Source organism: Magnolia sinica, chromosome 7, assembly GCF_029962835.1.
Source record: "Magnolia sinica isolate HGM2019 chromosome 7, MsV1, whole genome shotgun sequence".
In the NCBI taxonomy this organism is placed as follows: Eukaryota; Viridiplantae; Streptophyta; class Magnoliopsida; order Magnoliales; family Magnoliaceae; genus Magnolia; species Magnolia sinica.
The window spans coordinates 1925924-1946685 of NC_080579.1; the positions used below are offsets into that span (position 1 = coordinate 1925924).

At 41.3% G+C, this 20762-nt stretch overlaps 3 protein-coding genes and 1 long non-coding RNA gene across 5 annotated transcripts; 1 reads left to right on the forward strand and 3 right to left on the reverse strand.

The window, feature by feature from the left end:
• Window positions 1–935: 935 nt before the first annotated feature.
• On the reverse strand, window positions 936–11379 carry LOC131250799 (putative disease resistance protein RGA3). 2 transcript variants are annotated; one of them, XM_058251121.1, is made up of 3 exons: window positions 8470–11379; window positions 1550–1771; window positions 936–1477 (listed from the first exon to the last, which is right to left on the reverse strand). In XM_058251121.1, exons 1-3 carry the CDS (start codon window positions 11170–11172, stop codon window positions 1325–1327), a joined length of 3078 nt encoding a protein of 1025 aa, XP_058107104.1. In that variant the 5' UTR covers window positions 11173–11379; the 3' UTR covers window positions 936–1324. The 2 variants fall into 2 exon arrangements, with proteins under 2 accessions (XP_058107104.1, XP_058107103.1); XM_058251120.1 differs by having other exon boundaries at window positions 936–1771; window positions 8470–11370.
• Window positions 4701–7530, reverse strand: LOC131250810 (uncharacterized). Its single transcript, XM_058251151.1, has 3 exons — window positions 6639–7530; window positions 6460–6537; window positions 4701–6239 (listed from the first exon to the last, which is right to left on the reverse strand). Exons 1-3 carry the CDS (start codon window positions 6828–6830, stop codon window positions 5997–5999), a joined length of 513 nt encoding a protein of 170 aa, XP_058107134.1. The 5' UTR covers window positions 6831–7530; the 3' UTR covers window positions 4701–5996.
• LOC131250813 (uncharacterized) lies at window positions 7976–8355 on the forward strand. The gene is made up of 2 exons (XR_009173461.1): window positions 7976–8175; window positions 8248–8355. It is a non-coding gene; the product is annotated as an uncharacterized LOC131250813 (long non-coding RNA).
• A 4016-nt stretch (window positions 11380–15395) lies between the features above and the next one.
• On the reverse strand, window positions 15396–20008 carry LOC131250806 (uncharacterized). The gene is made up of 5 exons (XM_058251147.1): window positions 19986–20008; window positions 18697–18810; window positions 16739–16863; window positions 15968–16089; window positions 15396–15840 (listed from the first exon to the last, which is right to left on the reverse strand). The coding sequence occupies exons 2-5, from the start codon at window positions 18800–18802 to the stop codon at window positions 15534–15536; spliced, it is 660 nt and encodes a 219-aa protein (XP_058107130.1). The 5' UTR covers window positions 18803–18810; window positions 19986–20008; the 3' UTR covers window positions 15396–15533.
• Window positions 20009–20762: the final 754 nt, after the last annotated feature.

The window sequence follows — 20762 nt, forward strand, 5'->3', positions numbered from 1 at the left end:
TTTATTCTTAGGACATTTTTGGGTTGTTTCGACCTATCGGTTCATCCGGTCAATGATAGATCAACCAACGGGTGACAGAATTTGCACATTTTTAGAGTTTGTTTCCTTGTTTGAATAGAACTCTTTCACTTGTGATTTTTGGACTTGTTCAGGCATATTTAATGATGCTAAACTCATTTTTATCATCATTCAATCAATTAAACTTCTTACAAATTTATTTCTTTCTTATGGATTTGAGAGTTTTTAGCCTCGTGGATTTAAGGTGTTTATCAATCCAGGGAGACAGTTATCAACCTCATCATGTCTTTTTCTGCCTCAAAATTTCATACCAATGTGACAAATATTAATGATTCATTCAAGGCCTTTAATATGTACAGTCAAGACAGTTTAAACAAAAATCCACATGAAGGGAAAATACAAATAAATGGATGGTTAAGAGAAACTGAAAAACTATCTAATATACACGTGGCCCATCTATTTCATGATCTTATAAAACTAATCTTTGAGGGAAAAAAAAAAAGCAACTGTACAGTCATGGTCACATGATCTTTGGTATTTTTGTATGTGTGTGTGTGTGTGCGTGTGATGGTGGACGGTGGCAGCATAAGCTGTATTAATAAAAGAGAAAATTTACATAAGATGGGCAAGAACCTGACCTCCAGAACAAAGAACAAGGATTTGTGGAATCCATGGCGCTTAGCTCTTACCTCAATCCAGTGATATGGGTGGGAACCTGACCCTGGGGTCCACCTTGATGAATGTGTTTCATATCTACACTGTCCATCCATTTTTTCATATTATTTTATGGCATGAGTCTAAAAATGAAGCAGTTGAAAACTCAGATGAAGCACACCACAAGAAACAGCGGTCATTGAACAGCAACCATTAAAAACTTACTAACGTCTACCATAATGGTTATTAGCCATCCAAAGGTTACACTGATATGGATGAAAGGAAAACACAATTATCAACTTGATCCAAAACTTTTGTGGCCAACAAAATGCTTTTAATGGTCATTAATTGCTGATTCATGTAGTGTGGTCCACCTAAAATTTGAATCTTATTCATTTTCATGCCCATTCCATAAAATGAAGTGAAAAAACCGATAGAGGGCGTAGATATACAAGGAAAACATTGAATTGGGCACCACGGTTAGGGTCACACCCACGTGGCTGGATTCGCAGCCAAGTTGCGTCCGTGTGGAACAAAAAAAAAGGCAATCAACATCTGATGAACATCTTTTCACTTAACAACAAAAAAGAAAAGTAGAGCAGTTATACACACAGCAACAACACAGTTTGGGGAAAGAGAAGCAAATGAAAAGCTATCGTTGATTTCTCTCTCCAACTCCTCTTAAATGCGACGTCAATGTGATATTGGGGATGTGGGCAATCTTGTAGCGATCTTCTCCTCCTTCTCGGCAGCGTTCTTCTAAGACTGGACACAAGAAGATATTCAGTTGTTGAAGCATGGTGAGGTGTTGCAACTCCACTGGTAGAGATCTCAACTCTGGGCAGCTCCAGATCTTTAATTGTTGAAGCATGGTGAGGTGTTGCAACTCCTCTGGTAGAGACCTTAAATTACGACAATACTGGATCTCCAGAGTTTGGAGGGCTTTGAGTTGTCCCAACCAACCACATGGGAACGATGTCAGCTCTGGATTATAAAAAATCACCAAATGGTTTAGGTTGGGGAGGACGGGTAAGGGCACACCGGATGACATTCCAACATCACTTGCATACAAAGTCAGCTTCTGGAGGAGCGGTGGAAGGTTGCTGGGCAACGCCTTTAGCTTTGGGCAGTCTTCTATTTCTAATTGGATGAGAGATGGCATAACCTCTCCATCATCTCCACCTCTCAATTCCCACTCTTCCCAATTTTTCATGAATCTGAAGGAGAGGCTCTCCAGCTTTGGGAATGAGACAACACGACGACCACCACCACTTCCCTCATTGTTATCATCACCACTAAACTCACTACCCACCTTTCTCACCTCTTCCATTCCTTCAATATGAAAATGGATGGCCCATAGAGAATACTTGGTACCATCAAAACTACAACGTGGGGCCCTTGTACGTGATGAGTCCTTGTCCATTGATCTGAAGTAATATAAAACATGCAAAGAGTTGTAGCAGAAGAAGGTATTAGATGTACCGTACAGCAGGAGATACCTAAGGGATTGCAGTTTCTGGATCTGGCGAAATAACAACAGCAACGGGGGCTCTAGATCTGGAAAACCCAAATCCGGAGCAACAGTAACAGGGGTCGGACGAGCAGATCTGGAACAGCAACAGGGACGAGTAGATTTGCTGGATCTTGAACAGCAACAGGGACAAGCAGAGGGGTTGGACAAGCAACAGGGACGAGCAGATCTACAACAACAACACGAACGAGCAGATCTACAACAACAACAGGAACGAGCAGATCTACTGGATTTGGAACAACAATAGGGACGAGCAGAGGGGTCGCCGGACGACGCAGCATCGGCGGCCGGACGACGCAGGGATAGCCGGACGACGCAGCAGGGGCGGCCGGACGAGCAGGGACAGTGGCCGAACGCAGCAGGGATGGGGGCCGGACGCAGTAGGGCTGGTGAGCGGATGACGCAGGGGCGGTTTCGGATCAGTGAAGCTCTGATAACATGAAAACCGAGAGGAGCTGAAGCTTTTCTGTATTTAAGACAACCCAAATGGGTAGAATATATAAAGATTACAGTCATCTATACAAGGAAAATAATAATCAGAATCCTATACCTATGGAAACGAATTATACAAGGTATACTAGCTATACAAGGTATATGAGCCTGTCTAACACTTTGAAGGGTTCCATTCTTCCATTACCTGAGTCATTTGCTGGTTCGGAGTCTTCCCCTGCATGTGGCTCTGCTCTGTGCCTTGATGGGATGATGATAGATTATAATGGAGTAGCATCTGATGCTAAGAAAGAATCTGGTATCATTGCCATGATTGAAAAAAAAAAGGGTCTATTAGAGAATGAGTGGTTGATCATTATTTTCTTTATTAGCCTAAATTTGGCCAGTGGCCAAGAAAGAAGATAATGGTAAGTGGCTCATTCCCCAATGATGCATTTTTCATTCTTCAAAATTTCATCACCTTTCTTATCCTGCTTCATTGTGTGGAGAAAATGAAGCCAATGTAAGTAAATAGGTAGTGGTCGGGCTCGGGTTAGAAAATGTGGCCCATTTAAGTAAATGGGTAATGGTTAGGCTCGGGTTAGAAAATGTGACCCGTTAAAGTAAATGGGTTAGGCTCAAGTTGAATGCTACCCAACTTGACCCACCCATATAGCTTATGAATGGTCTATTGAGATGGACATTTCTCTCTTTTTAAAACTATCATCAACAACCTCTCTAGCAGGCTACTGGATTTCAAGGGCAATTCAGCACATTGATAAATGAAAGGAACAAATGATTCTATGAGGGATTACTCGTCTTCCTAATCTTCCACACAAGAAAAGGAATTTTCCACCCTTTTCTTGTGTAGAAATAATAATGATTCTTGATCCTGTTCGTCAAAGATTACTATTTATTTGTTATTTGATTTTTTTAGTTCTATCGGAACTCATTTGTTTAGATTCATAAGTAGTGGACAAACAAAAAAAAGGAGTGAGAGTAACTTACTGAGCAAATAAAACTTCTTTAATGAACTTATTAAAAAAAAAAAAACCTGTAATAAGATAAACAATGAGGATTGGGATGAGGATAGCTATGTGAGTAATCTGGGTCTTTGTGGACGACTGCTAGAAAGAAGTTGCTCATCCAAAGACCTGTAACCAACCCACCATGAGGGCGATGCTGATTCAGGAATTGCTGATAATCCTGCATTGTTCTACTCATGTATGGCACTGTCTCATGCATTAGTATTTTTAAGAGTGTCATAGCACTTCTTTTCTTCGACAAGAGCTGGTGGCAAATGTACATCACAACCATATTGATCCGTACAGCAATTGGATTTCTAAGAAGCTTTCAAGAGCAACCAAACTACTTTAGAAACTGTGCTTGTAAATCCATAATACAAAAGTGAGGGTATACCAACCAACAAAGACTGTGGATCAAGTCATTCAAAATCTAGAAAGGACAAACGCTCTCACCCAACATCCATTATGGTAGAAACATAGTTCAAAAACTTGAAATTTTGGCTCAATTCAAATGTTCAGCCAGTTCAGGTTCACTCAAGGTCATGACCCAACTTAATTTTTAATAATTAGTAAATTTAAAAAGTTCCACCATTAGTATTTATACTTAAAATAGTTATAATAAGCTCGAAAAAAGCAAGGTGAGATTTTAACACCAGTTCACCAGACAGCACACATCGAAACACATTGCAGAGGTTTGAGGGTTCGAATTCCACTTTGAATCTCAATTTGAGTCGGTGTGAGTAATAGAGCCGAGTTGACTCGGCTGAGTTTCAAGCTGAGTCAGCAAATTCTACAACCATGATGCATAATACCCACCTTGTCATATGAAATCACAACCTTTGGTTTAGAGAATGATTCCAAACTGCAAGGAGCAATTCCCAAGCAGTTGTGTAATGGCTTCTCCAGACTGATGATTCAAGGGGGGGAAAAAAGCAACCTTTTGTAGGGCTACTAGATCTTCTAGAGTGACAAACAGAGTCCGAAACACAAGGCAAGAGCAAAACAAAGATTTCAAACCAAATGCTGGTTTGTGACTGGAAGGGTTTGGTGTGAATGGTAAAAGAACAAGATCTATATTTCAAAGTATTTCTTTTAACAAACCAAAATGCCACTGTCGAATTGCATGATAACTTGAAAAATACAAAGGTCGGCCTCTTACCAAGCAAAGACCATATCACAACCACGAGAAAAGAGAACAAAACAGAATGAAATGAAAAAGAAACCGCTCTTACCTCAATGAGCATTTTGATGGGCAAGAAGGCTCCTGACAGAAAATGATAGAACCACATAATAGAATTACACAAGACAAAGTTCGGGGAATAGCTTTGAATTTAAGGTTATGGCCTTTTTCGGGTGAATCTAGCCCCCCAGAATGATTTTGATTCCCACAAACTGGGCTACAAACAAAGCATATTACAGGTACCCTGTACTTGTTAAAGAGGGCATCTACTTTTGGAGGACATGCTTCTCATATAGGGCAACTATCTCCTTGTTAGGATTCTTCAGCTGCAGCAGCTCTGCACCAAAACCAAGTCTCATGAGCTCCTGCTTCAGCTTCAGCACGGTGAACTTGGTATGGCCTTCTGATTCTGTTTGCAGACTTTGGTTATCGTCGTCATCTGCTTTGAAGATGGAACCTCCATCTTCAGTATGCGTCCTTAGCGGGCTAGTCGTGCTCTTCGACTTCTTTCTTCCTCTAACATTCTCTTCATCAATGTCCATATCTTGAACGGATTCAATACTAACATAGTCATTGTTGATGCTAAAATCTGGTTCACCCTTTTGCCGAGCTCCGAGCACTCGGACCGAGCCCCGTATCCTGCACAAGGGAAAGACAAAGGAGACCCTGGCTAGATCAGGGGACCCTCCGATGCCAAAGTCAGGCTAGGAATCTGGGTCTAAGTTGTGTAGAGTAGGCTTAGGGTGTGAGATGTTTCGTACCTATTTCTGTCGATATATTCCCTATTAATACCTTTTGATTGAAGTTAACGTGCCCGTCAATCTCGGCACGATCTCTGCCATTAAGCGAGAGCTACGCGTGCACTGATGTCGGCCGTTACCCGAAGATTGTGCACCGGATGACGCTCCAGACATGTGATTCAATATCTCTCTCTCTTTCTTCGACCTGCTTTTCTAGAAATTCAACCTTGGACACAGCATCCATTTCAGAGCGGCACAAACGTTCGACCTCATCTAACAGGTCAGCTTTCCGTCTTTCAAGGCTTTCAACTTGCCTGTGAGCTCTCTCGATTTGGGTTAATCTTTCCATCGCCAATCGTTAAACTTCGCTCTTTTCACTTTGAGCAAGTGCTGCTTCCTCCCGAGCTTTATCAGCCAAATCAACCACTCTTTTTTGCTTCATTTTCTGCAGCCCGGCACCTTTTATCTGCTTCCTTGAACCTTTTGAACTCGGATTGATACTTTTGCTCCAGGTGAGTCTTTTCTCGTTCTATTATCCTTGCTTCTCTCTCGTACGATTGAGCTGTGGCCTTCGCAGAATCTAATCTCTCACTCAAATCCTTGATTTCAAGTTTTAAGGTCGAAGCTTCCAAGTCATAGTTCTTCAGTTTCGGCTCAGCAGCCTGCAAGCATTTACCACCATCACTTTGATCACCACCATCATCAATAACAATAATAATAATAACAACACACAGGTTTGATAAGCCCACATACGCCTCTATGCATGGCCATATGCAGGATATTGACCCATATAACTGGCCCAAAACTCAGGCCAGACCATTCGGCAGGCAGGCCACACTTATACTTTGAAAAGGAAGCTAGTCTCAGAAAATGTGAGCTTACCTTCAGCTCCAGACACAAACTCATTAGATGATTCTCAGCTTGTTCGATTTTTGCTTGCTTATCTTTAATTTCATCTTCCTGTCATTCACATCAAAAATAAATTTAGAAATACTTCTCAGGGACCAACATTCTGTGAAAAAAGACAAAGTTAAAAATGGAAAGGGTAATGTATTTATCACCTTTTCAGCCAAACTTTCAGAGAATTCTGCCCTCAGAGCATTCTCCCTATGCTGCGTGTCCTTATTATAGCGTTCCTGTACTGTAGCTGCCTTCTCAAGAGCTGCTTTGGCTTCTCTGACAGCAATGTCATACTTTCTCTTCCACTCTGACACTTCCACCTGGGCAGAGTTCGCTTGTTCACGAGCAGCCATTGCTCTCGCTTCGGCAGCACTGCTCCTGGACTTCAGAGCTGTTATCTCCGCATTGGCCTGATCTTCTTCAGCCTTCTGCCTCGAGAAGTACCGTTCATATTTCCTTTTCCAGTCTGATGATTCCAGCCTAGCAGAATCCAGAGCTTTCACTAAACTCGAGCACCTTTAATCGTGTGATTTTTGCATAGTAACCAATGGAATGTGTTTTGGACTTGATGAACAGTTCAGATCGATCAATTTGACTATCCAATAATACCAATGCAACTAAGAGCAATATAACAAATAATCCTCAAAGAACGGGAGAATTCTTCCCTTATGTTTGATATGGTTGAAGGGATGATGAATTCTTTAAAGCACTCGATAGATGGCCAATACCATAAAATCAGCCCAATAATAATGTCCTAGGTAACCAAAAAAAAAACATGATTTTTTAGGCTACACTCAATCTGCAGTGTATCCTACTTTGTTTAGACTGGGTGCCTTAAGCTACCAGTCTGGCTTCATCAGGACTGTCAATGCTTCAGGAAAAGCCCATCAGTCTGCCAGGACACTGTCCATGCTCATTTGAGCTTACGTTCCAGGCTTAATCACAAATTTCAGGCTCGATCATCAAACGGGTGAATAAAGACTCGATGAAGGGAAAATACAAATAAATGGACGGTTAAGAGAAATTGATAAACTATCTAATATACATTTGGCCCATCTATCATAGGAAAGGCCCACCAGTCTTCCTAAGGTCTACCGTAATGGTTATTTGCCATCCAACCTGCTCTTAAGGTTACATTGATATGGATGAAAGGAAAACACAAATATTGACTAGATCCAAAACTTTTGTGGTGAACAAAATGTTTTTAATGGTCATTTATTGCTGTTTCATGTAGTGGGTCCACCTAAAATTTGAATCTTATTCATTTTCAGGCCCATTCCATAAAATGAAGTAAAAAAAACGGATAGAGGGCGTAGATATACAATGACAACATTGAATTGGGCACCACGGTCGGGTCCCACCTATGTGGCTGGATTCGCAGCCAAGTTGCGTCCGTGTGGAACAAAAAAAAAAAGGCAATCAACATCTGATGAATATCTTTTCACTTTAAAAAAAAAAAGAGAGAAAAGAAAAAAGAAAAAGAAAAGGTAGCGCAGTCACACACACAGCAACAACAGAGTTTGGGGAAAGAGAAGCAAATGAAAAGCTATCGTTGATTTCTCTCTCCAACTCCTCTTACAAGAGACGGAATGTGATATTGGGGATGTGGGCAATCTTGTAGCGATCTTCTCCTCCTTCTCGGCAGCGTTCTTCTAAGACTGGACATCTCCAGATGTGTAATTTTTGAAGCATGGTGAGGTGTTGCAACTCCACTGGTAGAGATCTCAACTCTGGGCAGCTCCAGATCACCAAATTTTGAAGCATGGTGAGGTGTTGCAACTCCTTTGGTAGAGATCTTAAATTAGAACAAAACATGATCTCCAGAGTTTTGAGGGCTTTGAGTTGTCCCAACCAATCACATGGGAACGATGTCAGCTCTTGATTATCATAAATCACCAAATGCTTAAGGTTGGGGTGGCCGGGTAAGGGCCCACCCGATAGCAACCCATCATTACCTATGCTTAAACTCAGCTTCTGGAGGAGCGGTGGAAGGTTGCTGGGCAATGCCTTTAGCTTTGGGCAGTTTTCTATTCCTAATTCCAGGAGTGATGGCATAACCTCTCCATCATCTCCACCTCTCAATTCCCACGCTTCCCAATTTGTCATGTAGTAGAAGGTGAGGCTCTCCAGCTTTGGGAATGAGACAACACGACCACCACCACCACTTCCCTTATTGTTATCTTCACCACTAAACTCACTACCCACCTTTCTCACCTCTTCCATTCCTTCAATATGAAGGTATTTAAGGGAAGGTAGTTTCCCAAGACCTGGCAATTGTTTACACCTGTCACAATACCAGAGTTGCACCCTGACTAGATTGGAGAACACGGGATCCTCTATCCAATTGGGAAGCTTGGAACCTTTGTAATGCAGTATTTTCAACTCTTTCAAGTTTGTGTGGGGCTGCAGGATTTCAAGCACCTCCTCTGTTCTTTTCTGCTCATCATCACCCAACGCTTCATCATCCATGGGGACGTATTTGAAGGTTAGAGTATGAAGGTACTGTTTCTTATTTAGTTCTGCCTCTCTAGCTTCGTCTCCGCTCCTCACATTTTCCAAGACAGTAATTTGAAGACTTCCTTGAAGATGATTGAGGTGTTTCAGTTCTCCCCATTTACATCCTTCATCGTCACCCCCCACTATGAACTTTGTTAATGTCCGAAGGCTACTTAGTTTCCCTATGCCCTGCGGTAAGTACTTCAACTCATCAGTGTATTCTAATTCTAGATGTCTTAGGCTAATTATTTTCCCCATCTCTGTAGGCAGTTTTTTAAGCCTATGACACCAATTGAGTTTCAAGGTCTGTAAATTTCTACAATTACTCACCCCCTCTGGCAACTCCTCTATCCATGTCCCCAATAAATCAAGATATCTCAGGTGCTTCAATTTTCCCAGTGTTCGGGGCAATTTCTGAATGCTAGTGTGACTCAAGTCCAATGCCCTGAGGTGCCTGAAATGATGAAATAAATTGTTTGGCACCCTGGAGATTGTTGAGTCGTGTAGCAACGTCCACAACTTTTGTGCCTTATACAAGGTGGTCCAATCTCTGTCGCCTGCATCATCACTGTCAATTAAAAACAAATGGCGGAGATTATTTAGGTTCAATGAGGATTGCTTTCTCATCTCCACCACTGAACACTCACTTCCTGCAACAGATTGTGCAAGATCATGAACTAAATCATGCATCTTGCACCAACGCATGTTGTTGTCACTGTCGAGTTTTGCATCTTGGAGCAATGAGCGTCTTAGTAAATCATCGAAATACAGCCCACCAGTTTCCTCCATATCTCTGCTTCTGTCAGAGCGAATGAAACCTTGTGCCACCCATAGCTTGACTATCATATCCTTCTCTATCTCCCAATCTTTCGGGAAGATGGAGAAATATGTGAAGCATTGCTTCAAAGCAGGAGGCAAGTCATAGTAGCTGAGTAACAAAGCTGGTAAAATGCCTTGTAAGACATCATGTGAATTCCATACATCGCTTTCCAAGATGAGCTCCCACTCCCTTCTTGTCCTTCTCGAGCCCATGGCACTCCCTATTGTCTTTGCTGCGAGAGGCACCCCTCCACACTTCTTTATGATTTCCCTTCCAATCTCTTCCAACTCCAAACGCTCTTCAGCACTTCGATGCTCAAGCGCTTTACGCCTGAACACTAACCAGCAATCATCATCGGATAAGACTGCTAGTTTGTGCATGTGACGCCCTCCCATTGCAAACGAAACGTTTTCACTACGAGTGGTTATGATGATTCGACTCCCTGATGCACCAGTTTGGAAGGGAAGTTTCAGTTTGTCCCACTTCTCATTGTCTTCACTCCAAATGTCATCAAGCACAAGCAAGAATCGCTTTGCATGCAACATTTCGTGGAGACGACTTTGCAACAGGTTCAGGTCTAGATCCTCACAACTAGACCCGGTTGCAGATTCAATGATTGACTTCGTAATTCGTTTCACATTGAAATCTTCAGAAACACATACCCACATTCTCATCTCAAAATGCCCCTTGACTTTCTCATCGTTGTAGGCGAGCTGAGCAAGGGTGGTCTTCCCCAACCCCCCCATTCCAACGATAGAAATGACAAAGGGCACCTCATTCACCTGTCCAGTACTCTCCCTCAGCAACAAGTTTAGGATTTCATTTTTGTCATCTTCTCTACCAACAACTGACGGTCGGTCGAGTAGGGAGCCTCTCTCTCGCTCTCTGATCTCTCCCCGCCCCACTTCACTATCCACCCTCTCACTCACGCCAGTATTTATCATAATAAAATGAAATTGGCTCATCTCTTTGGCGATATCATCTAATCTACCCCTCACCTCCTTTATCCTACTCCCAATTTTTTGGCGTAACACGACATGATTGAAGCAGTTAACAGGCGACAGGAAGCTTCTTACCTTCTTCTTACTGAAACAGGACACACCGTCTTCATCAGGTGCTTGTGATTTGAGAGCTTCCGTCGTCCATTCATCTAGTATGTCATCCACATCGTAGGCCACGTCTTTGAGATTCTCCAACCACTTCTTCACAGCTTCATCCTTCACTCGCCGAGTTTGAGCATCTTTAAGCACAGCTTGGAGCAAGGTGAACGTACTGGAAAGCTTTTTGATCTCGTTCGTGACACCCACCAACAAAACCACCTCATCTTCAAGTATGGTGTTCAACTTCTCCAGTGCGATGGAGATGAGTGAATCAACCATGATTTCTTTCTCCTTGTTTTGGTATGTAGATGGGAAGATGGAGGAATTTGAATTCAATTAGGTTTAGAAATAGGAAATGAGAAGGACTATGAAGATATGGAAGAGAGATAGAGGGGGAGAGTTGTTTTGGTACGTAGATGGGAAGAAGGGAGGAATTTGAGTTCAAATGGTTATAGAAATAGGAACCGGGAAGGACTCAAGATATGGAAAAGAGAGAGAGAGAGAGAGGGAGAGAGAGAGAGATGCAACTGTAGAGAATAAAAGAAGAGGAGAGTGAAAGATGCAACGGTAGAGAATGAGGTTAGCTCTGGAAGGCATGCTATGGCTTACCAACCAAAAATCAGACAAATCCAGGCATCCAATCGGTACCTTATAAAATTAAGGGTTCAGATTATTTCCACATAAATAAGTCTAATTAACAATCTGAACCATCCATTTGTTAGAGACCATAATGGATGGCTTATTATTTTAAAGCTCTCCTTTTATCATCCAATCTCATCCATTCCATCCACAGGTTAGAAAACAAACAACTTTGTAAGAGAAGAAAAACTTATGGAATGCTTAACCATCTTCTCAGTGTCAATTTTAATAGTAGACCTTAAAACTATGTTCAGGATCCAGTAAACGGTTCAGATTAATAGATTGGAATCTCCAAATATCCCAATTCTGGCAATCGTGAACATATCACATTACACTCATCCAAGAGCTGGCAGTAAAGTGATAAAATGTTAAGGGACCCACAAATGGAGAAAGATGCGGATATGATGTGATAGAAAAGGCATCCAAAGCTACTTTTTTCCAAAGATATCCGACACATGGAATCTCGTGTCTCACAGACCACTCAAAATTCAAAAATCAACTTTATGCATTCACACTGATGGGCTCACCATCGATGTGCTTGTTAAGATAGGAAGAGGATCGCTTATTGAGTAAAATCTGTGGGGCCCACCGTGATATAGGTATTTTATCCACTCCGTCCATCCATTTTAACAGATAATTTTATTGTATGAGCTCAAAAGTGAAGTATTTAAAAATCTCAAGTGAACCACACCAAAGGAAACATTATGAATTGAACATCTACCATTGAAAAATTCTTGTAGGCCACGGAAGTTTTGGATCAAGCTGATATTTGTGTTTTCCTTTCATCTATGTCTTTGTGATCTTATGAACAAGTTGGAAGATAAATAAACATCACTGTAGGCAATGGGAAGGTTTCAACAGCACTAAAATGATCTGAAAAAATGGATGAACGGCCTGGATAGACCAAATACATTCACAGTGGGCTCAAATGAGTAGACTCAGTATGATAAGAGCTAACTCAGTAGGCCATCCAATTTCTTCAAGGGAGTTTATACCTTATGTATGATCATGTTGGCCCACCAAAGCCTAAAAAGGGACAGTTGAAACTAAGATGGATAGTGGGTCTGCTAGATTTTCATGTGTTACTTTCGTCATGTTACATTTACACAGCCTCCATTAGATGAATGCCATCGGTTTGTCGAGATTATTCTCAGTGGGCGCCTTGTTAGTGTTTTATAGAGAATGGGACGTTTTCCCCATGCAGCATCCGAAAATTATCAACATGGACCGTCCACAAGGTCACAGCACTGTAAATAATTCTCTATAAAAATTCACAACCAGCAAAGCAGCCTTCTCTTTCTTATCAAATGACATGCAAAATGGATGATTATGAATCTATGATAATGTACAATAAACGAAAGTCCAGCAATCAGTATGAAAAATACATTCAAGAGAGTCTACTTTAGTTAAAGTCCAATGTTTCAAAGGTAGGGATCCACCAAGTATTATCGAACGGCCTGTAAATATAATATGGATGGATGCCATGAAAAACATTATGTTGGGCCACACACATAAATATCATATGGATAAAAGGTAGCGTTTACAGTGGTAATTATCTCTTGGGTGTTTTCACGGCATGCTTTTACACAGTTCGCCCATCTGTGACGCAGACGCGTATGCAGGGAGTAACTCACCACGCTATAGTGGGCACACTGTGACTTATGTGTCATTATCCACGCCGTCCATCCGATTTTTCAGCTCATCTTAGGAAATCATACCAAAATTGAAGCATATTCAAAGTTCAAATGGCCACACTACAGAAAAAAGTGAGGATAATCATTCCCCACCGTTGAAAACTTCCTAGGTCTAAATTGATATTTAGTTGCCATCTGGACATAGATGGAGAAGGAAAAAAATATCAGCTTGGCCACCGAGAATTTTTCAATGGTAAGCGTTCAATTCCCACTGTTTCATATGAGGTATGGTCCACTTTAGCTTCAGATATCCTTCAATTTTGGGCTCATGCCCTAAAATGAGCTGAAAAAACTGATTGACGGCGTGGATTAGGGTGGGCCCCGCATGGTTTACACACCACGCTATAGCGGGTGCCTTACAACAAAATCCGCGTACGTCTGACGCAGCCCTCTTAACCAACCAGCAGCCTCCACGTGCTGCCACCAGGATGTCCATGGTGGATCAAGCTCCGTTTACAATCCTGTGTCAGTTCAACACCGTTTAAAAAATGGCGAGGACTCATCATCCTCACATGTGGCAGTGATTAGACAGCAATCCACCGTCCAGATCGTGGGTTCCATCACAAATGGAGCTTATGTTTAAAATCTTAATGATCAAGCAATCCTACCCAGGCAATTAATAGCTGTCAAATGGACGGCTAAAAGTAGAATATTGACTGGTACAAATTCGCAGACACAAATGATATACGACCAGGATTATCTTGTCCGTTCAATTTTTCAGCTGGACATGGTGTTCGGGAGAATGAAGAGCGTTTGGGTGGTTGTGGTGGGTGTCTGTTCGATAGCGAGTCTGGGTGAGGGGCGTTTGGATGTCGAGCGGAAGGCTCTCTTGCAAATCAAGCACCATATGAACCATCCAAACGGGTTCTCACTCTCAGGTTGGATTGGAAATGACCGTTGCAAATGGGATGGCGTGTCCTGTGACTTCTCTTCGTCTCGTTGAGTCACCGATAAACATTTCCGCGATAAGGGAGAACGGGGTAGGAAGATTGGGTGGTGACCCCAACACCACTCATCTAGTTTGTATAAGGTCCTGTGGGGCCACCTTGAAGTATGTGCTTTATATCCACACTGTCCATCCGTTTTGCCAGCTCATTTTAGATAGCAGCCCAAAAATGAAGCAGATCCGAGGTTCAAGTGGACCACACCACAGGAAACAGTGGGAATAATTAATGACACCCACCGTTGAAACCTTCCTAGGGCCACAGTAATGTTTATTTGCCATTGAGCCTGTTGATAATGTCCCCTAGACCTAGATGAAGGGAAAACACAAATATTAGCTTGATCCAAAACTTTTAAGGCCCCTGAGAAGTTTTTAATGGTGGCCGTTCAATCATCACTATTTCCTGTGGTGCGATCCACTTGAGCTTTTGATCCAAAACGGGTAGACAGCATGGATAAAACACCTACATAAAAGTGGGCCCCAAGCACGTCAAATTCATGATTTTCTAAGTTTGTTATCTGGTTGGCCTAATCAAAATTTACATTTCAAGAGAGATTCATGTCCATTGAAATCATTTGGCATTGAACAATTAATCTAATAAATGGTTATCAAGATTAATGGTCAAAATTGAATTTAATAATAATAATAATAATAATAATAAATCCAATCATTTACCCAAACCATCCATCATTCCACCTTGAATCCAGTATCTCAAAAGTCATTCTGATCAGATGATCCTAAACAACAATCATGTCTATGAAAATGGATGGTCCATATTAGTTATACCAAAAAAGAAAACTGCCCTGTCATTAACTTAGACTGACCATGATGTGATACCAACCTCTGAAAATCACTCCAATATGATGATCCTAACCATCCAGTCAATGTAGAAGAAATGGACTATCTATTATATTAGAAGAGTACCTATCCATGAGATGGACCTTCCTTCAAGTGGCCCACCTTTCTTTGTCCTTCCCTCCTAAAAATCACTTTGATCATGTGACACTAACCATCCACGCAACCGCAAGGAAATGCATGATCATATCTAGTATAGCAAGGAAATGTCGAACCATCGTCCATCATGCTAGTCCACCTTTCATTGAAACTTTGATAAGATGACCCTAACCAAACAACCGTTAAGATTGGTAGAGAAACTGCATACAAGTCAGTGGATAAACCATTGTTTCAGTTACTACAATTGTTTGGAGGACAGATTAGCTTATGAATAAGATGGCAACCTGCATATATTTTAGGAGGAATGGATCCTAACAATAGATGACATTACAGAAAATAATAATCATAAAACCACATTTACAAGCACTAAAATCTCCAACTAGAAAGAAAAAAGGACATACAACCGTCTTTCAGTCCACTGCCGCATGCACTTCAATGGAAGGACACTCGCGAAGAAGAGACTCTAGCTCCTTTGAAAACCTTTCCAGCTGGTTGCATCCAGAAATATCATCCAGCGTTGTCGCTGTATCAGCATTTCCCTCTGAGTGATTAAGGGGTCGCTCTAATCCGCTACCCAAGATATCATCATGAAACAACTGCAGTGCATCTTTCGTCGAAATGGAGTGCACGGACTCGTACAAGTTCTGGAGCCTCTCTCTCGTTTCTAGCTCTCCTACCAGCTTTTCTTTCAAATGATCTGGAAGGAGAGCTAGTGCACTTCATAAAGGTTGTGGACACCAAAAAGACAATTGACAACAGAAAATGAAATCAGTTCATGTTACCAGTATGATGTCACGAGATCAGCAACAGAAGAGGTACAACTCCTTCCCCCCCCCCTTTTTACCTGGAGACACCTCTAACATGGCCCCATTTGTACCTGATAAGCACAGACTGCTTAAAGCCGACAACGAAACCCTCTTGTGCAGAAGCTTCTTTACCTGCCGTGAGGCCATCTCGATAACCAATCCGAAAACTCATCAAGGATCCAAATATCTAAGTTTTACATTTTTCTTTTTACTTTTTTTTTTTAAATTTTTTTCCTTTAGGATGACTTTGTGGATAGAGGTAAGCTAATCTGACTGCACACCTATACGCAGGTACCCATGCAATGAGTGCAACATGTTCAAGATGTCCTGACCCATAAATTAGCTTATGGGTGCAACATGTTCAAGATGTCCTGACCCATAAGCACATTGAATGTGGAATGTTCACCTCTTTTCTTTTTCTTTTTCTTCTTCTTCTTCTTCTTCTTTTTTTTTGAAGAGTAGGGAACCAAGTTATTTCATAAAGAAAGGGAACTACAGAAGAGAGACTCCCAAGAAACCAGATTAGAGAACAACCTTTCCTGGGTAAATCATCTGCCACGTCATTTAGTTTGCTGTTTTTTAACCATCCATTTAAATTTAACATGCGACCAACCTGATGAATGGGCTAGGTTGATTTTTGGGCTAGAGTATCTACAAGCTTTGGGCCACCTGATTAACAGCGTGGTTTTCATGTATGCCGCATGTGCCTGCTGGTAGAGGTGTCGCTAGAATTAGCAAGCCTCTTCTGGACATATGCAAATAACTCAGAAGGGTTCAGACATGCAGATTAGCTTAATTCATCAGGATACTGTGTGGAATTGATTGTGCCTCCTCTCCCACTCCCTGTCCAAATCAGATGTTTTACCAGAGCCATCATCGGAAACATTATAAAAGGAACCATCTTCACCCCACACATCATCTCCATCGTTGTCATCTGCAACCAGTCAAATGAATCAACTTCATAAATTTCTTAAGAGAGTTAAAGATTAGAAGATACTAAATTTGATAAATAATTAAATACATAAGAAGAAAGAAAGAAAGAAAGAAAGAAAGAAGAGGGAAATCGCCAAACATTTGGTAAATACAGCAGAATTGTTGAATGACAAGCATCAAGAACGTGGACCAAATGCATAGTAGAAAAAAAGGGGGAACCTGGACACAACCAAAATAGGGATAGTTGGCAACAGTACTCACCAGATTCTCAAACCACCTAATCCTGACTATCGTAAATTGGTTCCACTGAAGAGAGGACTTGTGCCACTCAAGAGTCAGCCTCATGAGCTTTGTAACTTGCATGCTGCTCAATTGCAAGAAATGGACTTCTGTTTTTTTTTTTTTTTTTCGGTTCAACCTAGAAACAATACAGGTGCCGTCCACCATCTGGTAACCCAAGCCATTGTCTGGCGGGTCCTCTGTATGGGATGGTCATGCCCCAATATCCTCCTCGATCGGACAATCCCGGTCACCAGATGGATTTTTGTTTTTCTTTTACGGATGACAAAAATGGCATTAAATCAAGGGAAATTTTACAAGGGAATAGAGTTTCCAGCAACAACTGAAGGCCAAAGTGCCTCCGAATGAGAGAGTGGCAGCCTCCAATTAACCAGATTTGAGATGCATGAAAAAGAGATGTATAGGATCAATATAATCTCTCTAATTTCATCAGAAACAAAAGAAATGTTCAAAGGAACTGCCGCCCATTCTAGGATCGTCTTCGAACTACCTTCACAGTAACAAGACCAAGATTGCATGCTGAAAGCAGAAGCCCAACAAAAAGGGCTTTGGCCTCTGCTACAAAGATGCTGCTTGCCTTGATAGGACCAGAAAATGAGATGATAGTACCTTATGATTAGAGTCTCTAACAATCCCACCTAACTCCAAACTTAACCCTGTCGGCAGAATAGAAACCTCCAAAACTAATCTTCCACATGCTGGTTGGGGTTTGTAGGCTAGTAGCCAAGAAGCATTACTACAATGCAGGCCGCCAGCCCAAGAGCTTCTGATTTCCCTGAAGTTTTAAAGATCTAATGGCTGCATTACAGAAAAAATCCTTGCACAATAGCACCCAGCTGATAACCACATGTTTAGTTTTACATATAAGCACCTCAAACCTCATAAACTTGTTGTGGAAGATACGTTATTCCTCTCTTTCAAGATACGCCATAACACCAAGAAAGAAATTTTCTGTTTAATGCACATGGACAACCATAACAATTCTCAAGAATGTTCTATTTAGTGCAAACGGACCACCGTAACAACTATCGAGTCTCAAACAAGTTAGCAACAAAATTAGGCAATAATTAATGACATCAGGCTGATTAAAGAACTCACCTAAAGTGAGATACACCAACAGACAATTAAGGAAGTTGTGATTCCTTGTGTCCTTGATGGATTTGCACATAAAACAGATGTTAGGGAGATTGTCCATTGGAGGGAGATGGACGACTGTTAAAACTGATGGTCTATATTTAACAGTGGCCTAGCTGGAATTATTGCATCTCCCAGCGAATGAGATTTTTAAGAATGACAGTCCATATTGTGTGAATTATATCAGAAAGGCCTGCAGCCTCATATGCAGGGATAATGAACATCTCTACTTTACTTTTGGGTTCCTGAGATGGGGATGATTGCGTGTGATGCCTTTCTCCTAGAAGGTGCTAACGAATATGGTGAGAAAAATACGATCAAGCTAACCAAATGATATTAAAAGTATGATCAAGCTAACGAGTCTGTCAAGAAAAGCAACTGCCATGACTGAGACACATACCTTGTGAATCATCATTCTGGGCAGACGGCATGGGACCCTTTCCCACAACCGGCAGCTCCAAGGTTTCCGTCGGAGTTTGAAGCTCCTCAGGAGGTATATCCTGCATTCCGAAACCTTGCAAAAATTTTCACAAAGAGTTGAAAGTCGTAAATCAAACAAGTCTCAACAGACAACCAAAGTTATAACCGACTATCGCAGCATGCATAAAATGGGAAGCAGGTTTCCTGGTGACCCTAGCAGGTGCTGTGGGACCTATGTGATGCATGTGTTTTATATCCATGCCGTGGTCCATCAGTTTTGTCATCTCATTTTAGGGGATAATCCCACAAATGAAGCATATCCAAAGCTTAAGTGGACCACACCACAGGAAATAGTAGGGATAATGACACCCGCCGTTGAAACCTTCCTAGGGCTCACCATGATGTTTATTTGCCATCTGACTTGTTGATAAGATCACACAGATATGGATGAAGGGAAAATACAAATATCAGTTCGATCCAAAACTTTTATGGCCCCCAAGAAGTTTTTAACAGTGACCATTCAATCACCACTGCATCCTGTGGTGTGGTACACTAGCCCAAAAATGATCTAGCGAAAAAAAGGGACCACATTGATGAAACACATACATCATGGTGGGCCCCACAGCGCCAGCCACTACCAGGGTCACCAAGCAATCCACTTCCAATAAAATGACAGTTATGAGGGCATAGTTGAATCACTTTGGCAAAGTCATAAATGTCTACATTATGTGTGAGGGGTATAGATAAGAATTACGAATACATGTACATTAATGTGGCGTGTTCTTAAGAGGCCTGCTTGGCATTTCAACAGTCACCTTCGCTACAGGGAGAAATGTACCTATTCTACATTTCACTTCCAGAAAAGGAAGACACTCAAATGCCAATGTCTACCTAAAATCAAGGTGGGTCTCCAATCCAATGATCATAATCATCTTACCAATCATATATATATATATATATATATATATATATATATATAAGATCATGATCATCAAAGACCTGGACCACTTAATCCAAGGTTTATTAAACTCGGTTTCTGGGTGCGACTCATCGGAGTATCGGAACCCGATACCAATACGACTCGTACACTCACCGTTACACAATAAATAAATAAATAAATATGTAGAAAAATCACAAAATAAAAAAATAAAAACATGATGGAATGGCCCCATTTGCTGATCGAAGATCTAAATAGCGAGGCTGCCATGATAGACGGCTCGGATCGCGCACGTGCCTGCGGTCTTAGCTCGGCGAAGCACAGAAATTTACCTTTTCTTCTTCTTTCTTCTCCTATTTCTTGCCAATGCCGGGTATCTCTGCATCATTTCACGCTACTAATAAGATAGTTTCCTGTGTTAGTTTAGCACCATATAAAAATCGTGGTGATTGTTCAACCGTACACGTGTCGTTGTTTTACATCAATCCAAACAGTACAATCGTTGACCACTTACGATGGATGAAATATAACCAAAAATATTTAGTGATAAGATAATATTAACCATCCGATTTTTTTCTTCATATTTTTTTTAATGAATGGTGATTAATTGGATAATTAGGATAGCCTGATCAGCGTGATTTTAGAGGTGTGGTACATCTACTATGGTTCTCACTGTTTGGATGGTCTGGTAGCTGGACAACTTGGCCAGTTATTGGGAGTATGAGTCAACGCCATTTTCAAAATGGTGATAAACTAACAAATATGTGTTATCTCTTAATTAAAAGCAGCGAGAGAGTCAGTCCTGGACTGACTGAGGGAAACGGATTGGCTACTCCCCCTGCCACTACCCAATGGCTGGTGGTCGGTTCTCTATGGACCCCACCATGATGTATGAGTTTCATCCATGCCGTCCATATATTTTCCATGTTATTTTCATGGTATGAGACCAAAAATAAGGTATGTCCCAATCTCAAGTGGACTCTATTACAGGAAATAGTGTTGAATGAGCATTGACCATTAAAAACCTTTTAGGGCCATAAAAGTTTTGGATCAAGCTGATTTTTTTTTTTTTTTTTTTTTTCCAATTCATCTGGTCCTGTATGACCCAA

Excerpts from the sequence above, each read along its gene's own strand:
- LOC131250810 (XM_058251151.1), bottom strand. The coding sequence starts at position 6,830 with ATGGCTGCTCGTGAACAAGCGAACTCTGCCCAGGTGGAAGTGTCAGAG. Across the intron at positions 6,538-6,638 it reads CTGAAAGTTTGGCTGAAAAG|GAAGATGAAATTAAAGATAA; the intron begins GTGATAAATACA and ends TGTGAATGACAG. Across the intron at positions 6,240-6,459 it reads GTTTGTGTCTGGAGCTGAAG|GCTGCTGAGCCGAAACTGAA; the intron begins GTAAGCTCACAT and ends AAATGCTTGCAG.
- LOC131250799 (XM_058251120.1), bottom strand. The coding sequence starts at position 11,172 with ATGGTTGATTCACTCATCTCCATCGCACTGGAGAAGTTGAACACCATA. Across the intron at positions 1,772-8,469 it reads TAAAGGCATTGCCCAGCAAC|CTTCCACCGCTCCTCCAGAA; the intron begins CTTCCACCGCTC and ends TTGCCCAGCAAC.
- LOC131250806 (XM_058251147.1), bottom strand. The coding sequence starts at position 18,802 with ATGCAGGATATACCTCCTGAGGAGCTTCAAACTCCGACGGAAACCTTG. Across the intron at positions 16,864-18,696 it reads CCAGAATGATGATTCACAAG|ATGACAACGATGGAGATGAT; the intron begins GTATGTGTCTCA and ends GACTGGTTGCAG. Across the intron at positions 15,841-15,967 it reads CATGTTAGAGGTGTCTCCAG|TGCACTAGCTCTCCTTCCAG; the intron begins GTAAAAAGGGGG and ends ACCTTTATGAAG.